Here is a 13,780-nt window from a genome sequence, read left to right as displayed (position 1 = left end):
GGCAAACTGAGATAGCTAGAAGAGTAGAGAGAACTACAGCAAAAAGAAGATATAAAGGATAACCTTTGGAGGTATTGGGAATTATTTATACTATTTCTGGTTTTAGCCAAATCCATTAACATTTGCAAGCGCTCGGCAACTCCACCGAAAATAACGTTAACAAAGAAGCATTGCCAAATTCAAAATGACATTCTAAGTAATGAAGATCTGACATGTGCCACCGCGGGAACTGGAGGTGTGTACTCCAGCCTCCTGCCCCTGAGAGGCCCATGCACAGACAGTTCTCGTCACTGACAGCTGATGCACGTGTACATCTGCAACAAGCACAGACCTGATCTTTTCCGAGTTAATTCTGAAGCCACAGCGCACCCACCGATTGAAACACGTGGAAGCCCATACCACCCGGGCGCGGGACACGGAGCAGAGACAAACAGGCCACACGGTACCCAGCGGCCGCACAGAGTCTCTAATCTGGTCTTCCAAGAAAGGCGTGTTGAAACATGTCCCGTCCTTCCGTGAAGACAGCTGCATTCCTGACGTGAAATTCCCCAACCCCTAGTCACCCACAGACCCAAATCTGGTTCAAGCACCTTGTTTCGGGAAGAATCTTTTCACAACGGGTGACAAGCTCCCAAGTCCTCGCATCGCCCCAAACAATCTATTTTAGAGAGAGACTTTGTTTTTTTTATTAGAGGGGGTTACACAGTTGCGTCACCTAGGTAAAACATCGTTTGGGACCCCGCATCAATCCGTATACAGCAATTTCACACAAGTCTCGTAAAACTGTTCGGCACTTCACCACATGCTTTCAAACTTTCACCATTCTGTGGTTGATAAACTGCCACTGAGCTGGCTAGAGGCATTTCCATTTGTGGTGTGTACTCAGTAAATAGTTATTATTGGAATCAATGTGCAAGTATGCATTTGTTTACCTTGGTAGGCGTAGCGGTAGGTATAACTTGGGGATGTCCGGCTATCACAGAGAATATTCGGTTCGACAGCAACTGAAATATTTCAAACCAGGAGCTGGGGGAAGACGAAGCGGACTCCAGCCCAGGCGCCATCTAAACATTCACCTGTACGTGTATGGCATTTCTCAGTGGTCAAGGGAGGCTGTGAAAAGCAAAGGCCCCCTCCGGTTCAAATAGCGGTGGTATTCTGAGCAGTGTTAAATTCCTTCAGGAGGCGAAAGCAGACTTCTTTGACCAATATCGGCGTAACTGCGTTTATTTGTAAGCTCTCTTTGGGACTAGAATGCCAGCAGTCACTCTCCTTATACTCTTCTATGATGGGGAGTGGGGGGCCAAATCCTGTGACTGGCCGGGTGGAGAATGCGGGGGCAGCGTCTAGCGAGTGCTGTGTGCGGCGTCGGTCGCCATTGTCAAACTAAAAGCGCACTGTATAACGAGGCTTGGCCCAAGGGAGGTGGCAACAGAGCCCACCGAGGCGCATTTTAAACAATATGTCGGCGTAGTGCGAAAAATATAGTGCATAGCAGCTGAAGGAGAGTGTGTAACGCAGCAAGTGAGAGATCCAATCCCAGTGGGCGGGGTCAAAGTAGACAGGTGGTAACAAGGAAGGACTAAGAAGCCTCCTTTTCAATCGTGAGCAAGCGTTTAGCATGGAGGATGACGCCTGCGAATGGAAAAGATGGGCAGGGCTTCAAGTCCGCCTCTGAAAGCTGAAAGCTTTGGAATCCGTACGGATTCCAAGAAGCCCTTGCATGGCAAGAGCAGCGCATGCGAGCTGCTAACACCAGGTGAGACCTAAAAAAGACATTGCAATCATTGAGGATGGAGAATCAAATGGTCTCAGAGGTTTGATACTTAAAGCAGACATGGAGTTCTGCACCAAGTGGGAAACCCCACTCTACAGTTCATCATTTACCAATGCATTGCTACCAGAGTCATGGGGAGAGTTAATTCTCCATCCAATACACAAGAAAGGTGACAACACTGATCCAGCCAACTATTGTTTAATGGCTCTGCTGTACGTGGAAGCAAAAACGTATGTCAAGATACTACTAGCTGAACTTGAGGAATAGGCTAAAGAGGAAAAACTAATACTCTACCAGACAGGTAACAGCAAAAAATCTTCCATGCAGGACAACATTGTAGGTCTTTCATACATGATACAATGCTCAACACCGCCCTCCAGACCTCCATTGTGCACTTGCTTTGTGGACTATTCGGCTGCTTATAATAGAACAGTCTACTATTGTCAAAGCTTAAGAGTTGGGGTATTTAACAATCATTACTCAAGGCAATACTTTCTTGGCCCTGATTCTATTTAATTTCTATACAGTGGATATGGGGAACACACTATCGCAATCCAATGGCCTTTCCACCGAGACTTGGTATTCATGTGAATCAACTCATTCAGTAAGCAGATGATCTGGTTATTCTTCATTAAACTAAAATAGGCCTGCAATGCACCTTGGATACACTGCATAAATACAATAGACAACAAACTACAAGAAAATGCAAGTGAAACCAAGGTGATGGTTTTCGGGAAATCAAAGAATAAACTCACCCAATAGTGGAACATAGGACAGGTAAAGATAGGACATGCTGCAAATGGCACCTTGATTATACACCGGAAAAACATGGAGAAAAAGGCTAGTAATCTAACAATCATTCTCTGCAGGCTCAGCTCACAGTCATGTAGCCCAACAGCAGAAGCAACAGTTAGAATAACAAAAGCAAAGCCTATTCCAACGGTATCCTATGGTCATTTGTCAATCCCTTCAAAACTCTCCCAATTGATGGATATAGTTCACTATATAACTGACCGGCATATCTTCTGCCTACCATAATATACAGTTCAGGCACAGATATGACTAAAATGTTGATTAACAGAGGATTTGGAACGAGAGTAATCTTTGATTAAGTATGATCATCAAATCGTGAATTGTCAACCTGACACACTTGAGATGAAGATCTAAACAATTTTTGAACAAAAGAACAGTCCCTGGTCAAACTATTTGGCTGCAGCCATGAATAACTTAAACCTCATACTAGATTTCACACTATTCCATATGTGGCAGTGAAATCTTTATTTAAAAAGACCGTGGAAAGATTATCCAAGTAAGTGGATTTACCCAAAATACAAACCAGGTCCAGATATGAACTGATCTGTAAATCATATAAGACAGATGCAGCCCTACTTGAAAAAAGCTTTGAGCCGGCAATGGAGAAATCAAATACAACATGCAAGGTTCATGATTTTGTCAAAAAAAGAGCATAGCGCAGCAAGGCAACAAGGGCCACTAATTCTGCAACTACATAAGAGAATCAATTGCAGTTTGCTGATTCCCTGAATTTTCAACTACACGCCATGCTCTACTCAGGACAATGCTTCTAAGAAATGCAATTACAACTTGCAGAGGAGCACTGGCACTGTCACCACAAATGACACCACAGCACTTGCACTGTTTGGAAAGTTTATAACTTGCAAATAATAAATTGAACTCCGTGTTGCCTCACTCTGTTTTGAAGTCACATAAAGGATGATCGCCAACAACCAAAAGCACTGACAAGTAGTATTTTCGAGTTTTCAAATAATGAATTATTTTAATTGAAATTTGGTTGTATGGCCTTCGAAAGGGTCATTTGGTACTGCAAGCATTCATTGTAATGATTTTAGTTAATCAATTCAATAAAAGGTCATCATTTCTCCACACCAACTCTTGTTTCCACAATGAGCACCTATTGCCTGAGAACAGACACTAGTCTAGGATAGTGTGTCCTGTGAGAAATGGTGGCTCGACAGGGGAACATACACTTCCGGCCCACACCAATAAGGCTCCTAGATTTCAGTCTTCCGAGGTTGTAGATAGTCACAGTTGTTGTTTTGTAACTGCTCTCTTGCAGTTCAGGGTTGTATTAATTGTACATTTGACAGAATGTGATACAGAGTTTGGTTACTGAAGAACATTGGTTCTTATCCTTGGCAATCAAGTGATTGTTTCCTTAGAGTGGCAATCTAATTTTATAAATGGCCAGAGTTAGCATGACTTTGTGAATTCAAACCCAGGACACAGGTCCGTTAGGTTTTTGTGTCCAGAACCGGTTGATGATGTCTACCAATGCTAGTTATTTTATAGTGATAACGTTTGACGCCTCAAGCAGATCAAGCTTCTCAACCAACATGTCATCCAGTGGTTTAAAGTCCCCATTAATTATATGGCAAACGTCTGAGGTCTTCTCATGGAGGATTCCAACGTCCTTAAGCTCTATTAGCTAAATGCATAGTTTGCTGCAGCATCGTAGTTCATGCGACCAATTAACATTTGATTTGGCAACAGTTTTAAAAACCTGATAGCTAAAAGTCCACCGAACTGCAAATTACTTGCTCAAACTCAGCCTCATTAAACAAAAAGACAGCTGCTTCCTCGTCTGCCTTTTTATTGAACGATCTGGTTTCTCCTATAAAAATGCAAATTAGTTACATAATTCACTTTAAACTTGCCCAGCAATACTCATGACTCCATCATTCACACCAATCACCAAAATATCCCTATGCTCTACACCTAACTGTTATCACTACTCACTCATCTAGCACCTTGTGAGATGAGAAGTGGTACTTACGTCCCCCTGGCCACCATTTGATTGAAGATACAGTGGGGCTGTTAAGGATGAACTCCTGTGTTGATGGGTCGTAGGTGGCAGTTGTCTCAAGGCCACGCAAGTGGGTCCCTACAAGTGAAAACATATTAGGCACATATGGTGGAAGCTACTGTAGTTGCAAAAGAGACCCCAACAAAGTGTGGGGGAAAACAGAGAGAAATTCCCTCTCCCACCCAGAAAAGACGCCAACATATCCTATACAGCCCCCTCCCACAAGACCAGCCTATCTTTTCCAGAGGTCAGGTTACAAAGTCACCACCTTGAAGAGCCAGCTAGAAAAATGGGAACTGGAAGTTACTTATCCAGAAGCAAGAGGAGCGGCAGCCATGCAGTTAAAATTTACCAGCAAAGCAATTAACCAGAGGTGAACAAGTGCAACCATGTTGATTAAGCTGTAACCTCCAGTAAGGGTGTGGGAGGTCCAGACACAGTAGTCACTACTACTCCTTTCCATAAACGTATGTGGATTCAATGGGAAAACAGCAGTACTGACATTACTTTACAATAGATTTTCCGCCAGCATACCTAAACAACTTTGCTTTAGAAACAAGCTGGTGTCTATCGCCCAACTGTTTTTAAGGCTAACAATGCAATGTAGCTAGGAAAGACCACATGAGGGGAGGGCTCTTCTTGAAAGAGAACCAGTTTGCTGTTGATCCATTATTCCTAAACAAATGCATAAGAAACACTTACACTTGCCAGAAACTATGTAAATCTCGGTATGGTGAACAGCTGAGATGACTGTAGCATCTGCCTTCTTTATCTACTGAATGAACCACTGTTTTTATGCCAGTTTCTTGCTGATTAAAGTGCAGTCCAGCCCCAAAAAGGGGCATATTCCCCAAGGAGTGCTATCAAATGAACAATGTCAGCTGCAAACAGGATATGTCGGGTAGCTCCTTTGTGATCAACTTGCTGCCTACGATGCAACTAACATCATGGTAGCACTGCTGCAACTTTGTTTTCCTAGTGGTTTCCTTTCACATATCGCTGGTGAAGGCAAAAAACTGCTACAAACGAGAAGACTTTAGACCATTTCAAAAGTCTTCCTGGACCCTTTGGTCCATTTCACAAATTGTGTGGGGTAGAATGTCTGTTGAAAGAATTTGCTCAGCTCCTGTACATGAGAACATTTATTTGCAGAAAGTAAAGAGGCTGTAGTGAAATTAATGGATTGTGCAAGTAACGCTAAACATCCCTATGCACGGGTTAGGAGCTCGGGATTGGTTTACCCTTAACCACTCACACCAAGAAGGGAATAACTGAATGAAGTCAAAGGAAGGATTGGCAATGATAAAATGTATAGAAGGATGCTAATTGCGCTATCTGATATCAGCAAACAGAAAAAAACAGTAAAGGGTGTATTGATGGTAGTCGTGTAACCAATGGGTCATCTTTTTGCATTGAACAAACTTCCATCTTTAGTCGGATCACCAGTCCATCAGCTGAAAATGATTTAATAATTGAAACTGGCAAATGCAATTTAGTGTCTAACAACTGGAAAACAATCTATAAGATTGTGTTATAGCTAGTGCAGGAAAAGAAATTAAAACTTACAGTTTCAAGATACTCTTTGTAACCAGAGGTTAAAATTGTAATTTAGTGGAAATTGAAATGTAGTCTTTTCTAAAGACTGTTGAACTTTATTGACGATAATATATATATATATATATATATATATATATATATATATATATATATATATATATATATATATATATATATATATATTCTCTTCCTGCTACTTTAAACCTTACAGTGAGATGTTTATTTGTTGGATTTCAAAATACAAATTATGTGTTTTTTTTTAGTTGCGTTGGAACTGTAGTTTGAAAAAACACTAAATATTAAACATGTCGGCACATTGCCATGGTACCAAAATCTTTTTTTAAGCCCGCCCACGGACTGCAATTAAATAGGGCTAAATACTTAAGACTCTTCAGGGTCCTAGTTAACTAGTTTGTGGTGTCGCTAGTAGGAAGCGGTGTTAAGACCGCAAGGCTTAACTGAGAGCTCCTGAAGTTGTGGTGGGGAGGGGGTTTTGCAGCTTTCAGTAAAAGAGGAGGGAAGGTATTACAACACAGGCTCGAAGAGCCATGTCCTGGAATGATAAAAGTTCAGGAGTGCTTTAAGCCGTTTGAGTTTCTAGTTTCCTAGATTTTGTGAAGTGAGTGGGAAGAGAGAGTCATGTGGATACTACTACCAAGGCATAAAGTTGTATCATACAACTGCCTTGCAGTTCTCACAAGAAGCAATGCCTGTAAGGAACAGTACCAATCTTAGGTTTCTTTTTTTCTACATGTTGCAGATCCCCATGGCAAGAAAGAAACCCTTGTCTAAGCAAGGGTCAAATGTTACCATACCGTGACCCATCTCTGTCTGGGCGTATGTGCCAATGATCTCCAGATTCCAGGCGGGCATAAAGAATCTCTCCTGCTGTTCGGCCGTTGCCTGGCTAAGGAGGGTGGGCAGGAACATGCCCAGGTGAAGATCCAGAGGCTCAGGCCTTCCACGATGCACAAAACTGCAAACAAATTCCAAGGGCACGGAGAGGAATTGTAATGTGAAGAGGGCAAGGAAGATGATCAGATCAAAGGTAAAGAGAGGGGAAGAGAAGAGAGACAACAAAAATAAAGATCTCTAATGATTAGAAAGCATGCAAATTAAAACAGAGGTCAGCACATTCTCTTTGGGTCCTAGGACAGATTACCTACTTCTGTCATCCATTCAATCTTATTTGGAAGCCACAACTTCCAGGAACTAAAAATCATTTAATCCAATGCCATAGTTTAGACACTCCTCTTGTTTTCTTTCTGGATATTTAGGATTTAGCCATTCTCCATCTTTACCAATGCTTAGGATTTAGGGCCAGACGTAGAAAGGCTGTTTTGGGTCACATACTCAGATTCAAAATGACTGGGTTTGCAAGTACAAAAGGGCTTTTTACAATGTTCAAAGCCCTGATAAAATAGCTTTTGAAACCCTATGTGAATCATAAAAGTGAGGAAGCATGGGAGGGGCATTCACACTCCTATTTAGGAGTTGGAAAGGTATGAACCAATGGTTTGTCACCATAATAGTGGCTGCAAAGTATTTAATGCAAGCACTCAAACGGGAGTAGAAGGATTTACTCAGACAACCAATAGCAATAGATGATAGAAGTATGTTCAATGGGCGGAGAAAACATGACTTCCACATCTCCAAGTCAATGGTTGAAAGAGGCTGGCCAAAAAAAACAATGGTTGGAAGGGTTGGATCCAAAGCTCACTCTAGCTTTATTGTTAGCAGCAGGCAATTGGCACATCCCTGGTTTAATAATGAGGATGGTGCATCTGGCCCTTTGACATCTGGCAGTTCCCATTTCCTTCAGCCAGTGTACCAGTCAATGAGCGCAGTAGGGAGAAAGTAGATTTCAGTGTAAGAAGCCGGAACACAGAATAATATTGGGGCCCAACTAGGTTCAATGCTAGGTTAGTGATCTGAATCTGGACAACTTTCTCCCTGTGATCTCTTGAGATACCATTCTCCATCCAAATTCTGTAGGAATTCTGACATGGATCCAATTTAACTGTAAGGAATTGGAGGTACACTGTGTGGGAGTAATCGCCACATCAAATCACAGAATCAACTTGTAGAAAAGTGCCAACTGACCCTTACTTTCTCAGCATGCTACACATTTTCTCTTACCTGCAAATAGATCTAAACTGTGGTGTGTTAATACCTGTTGGACCCAAAAAAGAGAGTGCTGCTCACCTCAGTGCACCCAGTGACTCATCAGTCAGTTAGAATAAGAGTGAAATATACTTATGCAATTTCGGTGAGGAGGGGTTCCATACCCAGTGGAAACTCCTAAACATTTAGCCAGATTGACAGCATGAAACCAAGATGATTTTAGTACAGGAAATAGCCAAGATGTTGTTCAGGACTGCTGTGAGCTGGCACATACTGCCGCAATTAATGAGAGCATCATCAGAGCTTCAAGAGGTTGGTACGCTAATCAAGATCTTTGGCTGTGTGCCTGTTACACTAACTAACATCTGAGCCACATATTCAAATTGATCAAACATGTTTTGACATCACTTCCATGAAGTGCATCGAGGGGTTACACACACTCCATTGGGGTCAAATGCAGCAACCTTTACAAAAACACAGACTGTGTTCACAGCACATCAGACCCAGCACAGTTTCCGGGACAAGGCTCACTTGACATTAGTCTCAAAATACCATATTGAATGCGAGTCTAAACAAAAGCTCCAATCTCAAGCTTTAAAAAGACCTACTCATCACACAAAGCCTACAACAGAAACCAGAGACGTGCGAAATGCATACACACATCCCTTTCATAGCCTTAAACTTAAACTCAGCCGTCTCTACATCTGCATGTTGCTTTTGGGAGAAATTGGTCACACACCTTGCACTTTTCCTGGTACTGTGCCTGGACATCCTTCGTCTGCCCAAACCCGAATGTGGGATATTACTTTCAACGCTGTCACCCATCCACCCATGGATACATTATGCCTTCTCCCAGGGTATGAATGTGACATTCTGCTCTCATCTCCCAGGGGCATAAATGTGTATCACCACAAGAGATTTTTCAAATTATTTTTTTATTTTAAATTGAAAAACAAGTTCAAACAACTTTTACAGGTAAGTTACAGTCTCAACACAAGCAATATGCATTAAAAAGTATTCAAACAGTTGCAGTTGAATAGGACTTAATTAACCAACTCACAAGGATCATGCACTCCTTATAATTTGCATCCTGGGCAACATTTTAGGGGTCATGGAATTTTTCTCTATACTAGAGTTGCACCACAACTATTCTCCAGTACCTTAAAACAAAAAATGGAGTAAGCTACTCTGGGGTTACTCTACAGTTTGCAACTTAGTGGGGTGAGAGTCAGAGGTCGGTCTCACGGGTGCTGGCGGCCCTTTCAGCAAGTCCATTATCTCTCAACAAGTAAGCAAGCAGCGGAGCCTATATGCCTTTGTGTCTGGTACTAGGTGGTGCCAATAAGCGGGAGAGGCAACGCCAGAAATTTTCAGTTGGAAGGGGAAATGATTTGTACATACCCCAGTAGTGCAATTTCAGCTGTTGGCTGAATATTATTGCCCATCATGCTGGGGAGTGCCATGAAAATGCTTCCCAGTAATGACAAATGCGTAAAGTCAGCGTTCTCTATCCTTCATCCGAAACATTGAGAGTCCGCTCTAACACTCAGGGTAGTGATCTGAAATGCAGTAACCAGAGTCTGTAGATGGAAGTTGCCCAGCCAATCGTAAACAAAATGCCCATCGTGCATCTGTGATGGAGGTGAGTGCCATCAGTCTCCCAATGTGGTTTCATTTTGTGGTCACATAATTATGTGTTCTTTTGCCTTTCCCTATATATTTTTTTTTGGTAAAGGCCTCCCATACAGCGAAGGCAGGATGTGGGGCGAGGAATTGTGTATAGATGGCTTTGCTTGCATTTCACAACTTGAAATTGAGTAATGTTTCGAGCAATGTGTGTTTTGTGAGAGCCTTCAAGGTTAATAACTTGCCATCAGGGAATAAGTCATCTAATGTAGTCAGCTTGAGCATGGTGAGTTAAGAGCAGGCCGCGGACTTGCAAGTCGGTGGTGAAAGACCTAGGTTATGGCTTGGGTTATAGTGGCAGAGTAAAGCACTTACACTTTTGCTCTCCTGACCACTGTGTACTGTATTGATCTCTCTTCTGGGCCTGCCTGGGCTCAAACATAGCATAGTGTTTAGCTTCAGGGCACTGCTCAAGACTGCCTCCAACGCTACCTAGGGCTGAACTAGCACAGGAAAGTGCCAGAAGAAGGCAAAGTGGGCCTGAGCACAGAGACAGTATAAGTTAAAGTCTGGAGCTTCAAACCCACACAGTGTGCGAAGAGTAAAGTCAGCATCTCCCATTTCACCCTGAGATGCTTACCTGCCCATGCCAGGCAGGACACGCATGTTTTGGGGCGATGGAAAAATTATTTGGGGAAGGGCTTGGGAATTTTGAGAAGAGAGTAGTTGAGGTAGAACTACAATCTATGCCAGGCCTAGTTGTCTAGAACAACTAGCATTTAACCATCATACCGACTATGACTTTATGCATCAACAAATAAATACACACGCTCCATTTGATAGAAAGTGATTTTACAAGGAAGTTCAACTTTTTTTACTGTTAAACACCATAAGGCTCAAGTCTCCACATTCTACCGTCACTCACTCTACCTGACTAGGACTATGCTTCACCAGCCCTCGACTAAGCAGTTTCTCATCATACCGCTCACACTGCTCCTTTACCTGTCAGTCCACTTCTCCACTCAGCCATCCCTAGACGCTCAGTCTTCACTCACTTCTCTACTCCCTGTATTCTGTCTCCCTCTACAATCTTTTGGTATCTATTACCATCTTTATACTGAACACATAGAAATGTGTCACCTTCCCATCATTATTCTTACCAACAGTGACATGGAAATGCCCTCTGCTTACTAATTAGAACTTCCCAATATAGAAACCCTATATTTTCTGGCATCCTCTACATTGGTCAGTCTGCCCGCTTCTAGTCTACTTCAACTTGTCACTCAAACCCCCTCCGCAATCAGCCAAAATCACTGGCTTGCTCTTCATCTCCAGCATGAAACTGGAGTGGTTCATCTTCATTGCAGAGCACGCCCAGGTTGTAGGTACAATATTTTTTGGGGAAAAAACTATCCATGTCTTCTTCCACACTGCCAAATCCATGATTAATGCAATGATAAATAAGAAACTCCGCTATATCAGCCTCCTAGCAGGGCTTAAAAATACTCCTTTTCCCAGCGTGGCCAAGTCATACATTTTGCTGCATGACCCCTCTCTATCATTACCAGACACACCCAACACTCCCTATTAACATTAAAGTTGGTATCTTGCAAAAAATCGGGCCCTTTCTAAAGGATTCCAACCCAGGTCTTCAAAATGTTCCACAGCACCTCTCTTACTTCACCACTAAATACATCCCCACTTCAAATATGCACTTTTGCAATCCTCACCTGCTAGTTTGCAACATTTATCACCGTCATCCATTTATGACACCTTTCCTGAACACATATCAGCTAACTACATTCAAGATTGCTCTCAAAGCCCACCCATTTCAGCTGCAGATCCAATATGGCTGACGGCAAACTCACTTATTCATCCAAGCTCTCACAGCCACCAATGGGATTTACCAATTGAAATTTGAATAAATGTAATATATTCTATAGATGTGTTGTAATCCCACTTGCCAGCCACCAGTACAGTATGATTTACATTTTAGATGTTCCAAGTGTAAGTGGTGGTGTAATACCAGTGTAGTTCATAGATTAACAGGTGGTAATGGTCGGGGTGTAGATTGTATGTGACAATATAGGAATTAGTGTAAGGAATAGCGGATATTGTAACTAATAAATAGCTGATGTAGCATACAGGGGGCAATGTTCAGTGTATATATGACATTATATGGCATAAGGAACAGAAGAAAGGTGGTGGTGTAGATGGTGCACATGAGTTAGGTGTATGTCAAGGTGAGGGTGTATCTAGTAATGTAGGTTGCAGGAGGAGGTCATCAGGTGTACAGCAAAGTCAGCGCTGTAGGGTGTATCTGGTGATGTAGTGCATCATATGTTTTGTGTAGTGTGCAGGAATGTTCCACAGTCGGCTCTTCTACCAGCACTTCCATCTTCTGCTGCACTTTGCTCTGCGTTGACACTGTGCCTCTGCGGAGTCTCATTTGAGAACTTTTCCCACAGTACCCCTTTGCCTGCATCTTTTCACCTTGTTGCACTTCCAGCACCACTTCAAAGTGCTATATTTGCAAGTCTGCAGATTCTTTCTAAGCACTAGTAGAAATGATCGGTATTTCGGATCTTTTAGTTAATCTCTTTTGACTAGTGCTTCCCCATGAGGCGGTCTGTTGTTGAAGTGAGTGTAGGGCATCCAAACATTGAATCGATTTCCTCCTCTTTTGATTTTTCACATGTATGAATTATTTATTCTCGTCACCAGTGTAGGGAAGTCCTTTGTGCTCAGTAATCAATCTGGATTCCATAGACAAATATGCAGCCTCCCTATTCATGCATCAAGATAGGTTCACAAAACATCAGATTCAGGTACAGGTAAAGAATGCACCTACAGGATACCCCACCCGGAGCAGAGGACTTCCCTGCTCAGCCTCTGGTTTCAACTGGTGTAACTCTGAGACTTACACTCCAAGTAACAGATGCAAGGACACAGATCACAGGGAGAGCAGGACACGTGTCTGAATGGTACTCTAGCTTACAGCTGCAGTGTGTGCACAAATGCCAGCACCGTGCAGATCCCAGCCAGGCTCCAAAAGGAAACGCACTAACAGAAAGTAAGAGTACAGAGGTCCGATCAAGGTGTCCTCTGTTCCACAACGTTTATATTAAGAGAGTCAAATGGTTTCATAAATCAAAAATGTTACAGCAAAAGAAAAAGCCAACGCTTTTCGTTTACCAATCTGCGCCAGGGCATTCAGATTGTACATAGGCAGTGTGCCATGAAAAGACTCTCACCAGTATGACTCACCATACATGAATATTCTGTATGTTATCTTTCAAACACCTGATCCTTTTATGTCTAAGGCCAGGCCGACCCCATAGATGACAGCTTGATCCGTGTCACAATTGCCATACAAGCGCAACCGGCCCCACGCAGATGTAAACATCTGTGAAGAAGTTTACAGCGGTAAACGAAACGCGTTTGCTTCGTCTTTGGCCGTGACCTTTTGGATTTACAAAACCGGGTGGCTATCTTGATGCCAAAATAAAGAAGAAAAGAAAGAGTGGATACTCGGATTGGACGGCACGCCCTGGAGCAGCGAGTGTTCATAGTGTGCGTGCGCATATTTTGCATTTACTGCTGTTGGGAAAGGGGGAGTGCTATTCATTCAGCCTCGCTGCTCAGCACTCCTGCTTGCCAGGATCTAAAAGGATACAGGACAGGGTTGACCGCTTTATTTTCGGGCAGACGTTTGCCTCCAGTTTGAGAAATAAATGGAACCAGCCGAACTTCTTCATAGTAAAAGAATAGTCCCGAGCAAAACCCCACCACTGTGCCAGCTTGTGCAGGCCCCGGTGCAGCATGGGCTACTCGGGTTCAACTGGAGTTTTCCT

At 42.8% G+C, this 13,780-nt stretch overlaps 1 protein-coding gene across 3 annotated transcripts in view; it reads right to left on the bottom strand.

Annotated features, from left to right (window-relative positions):
* LOC146810058 (peroxisomal acyl-coenzyme A oxidase 1-like) overlaps positions 1–13,780 on the bottom strand; it is a 203,796-nt gene that overhangs the window by 69,613 nt on the left and 120,403 nt on the right. For 2 of the 3 annotated variants that reach the window (XM_085616956.1, XM_085616955.1), the window contains exon 4: positions 4,590–4,697. In XM_085616956.1, the coding sequence (XP_085473082.1) occupies positions 4,590–4,697 (108 nt within the window). Of the gene's footprint in view, positions 1–4,589; positions 4,698–6,991; positions 7,153–13,780 lie in introns of all 3 variants that reach the window. The other variant, XM_085616954.1, reaches the window with a different exon arrangement.

Source organism: Triturus cristatus, chromosome 7 (genome assembly GCF_964204655.1).
Source record: "Triturus cristatus chromosome 7, aTriCri1.1, whole genome shotgun sequence".
Taxonomy (NCBI): Eukaryota; Metazoa; Chordata; class Amphibia; order Caudata; family Salamandridae; genus Triturus; species Triturus cristatus.
Note: the sequence above shows the minus strand (reverse complement) of the source record. Positions and strands in the feature narration are given on the sequence as shown.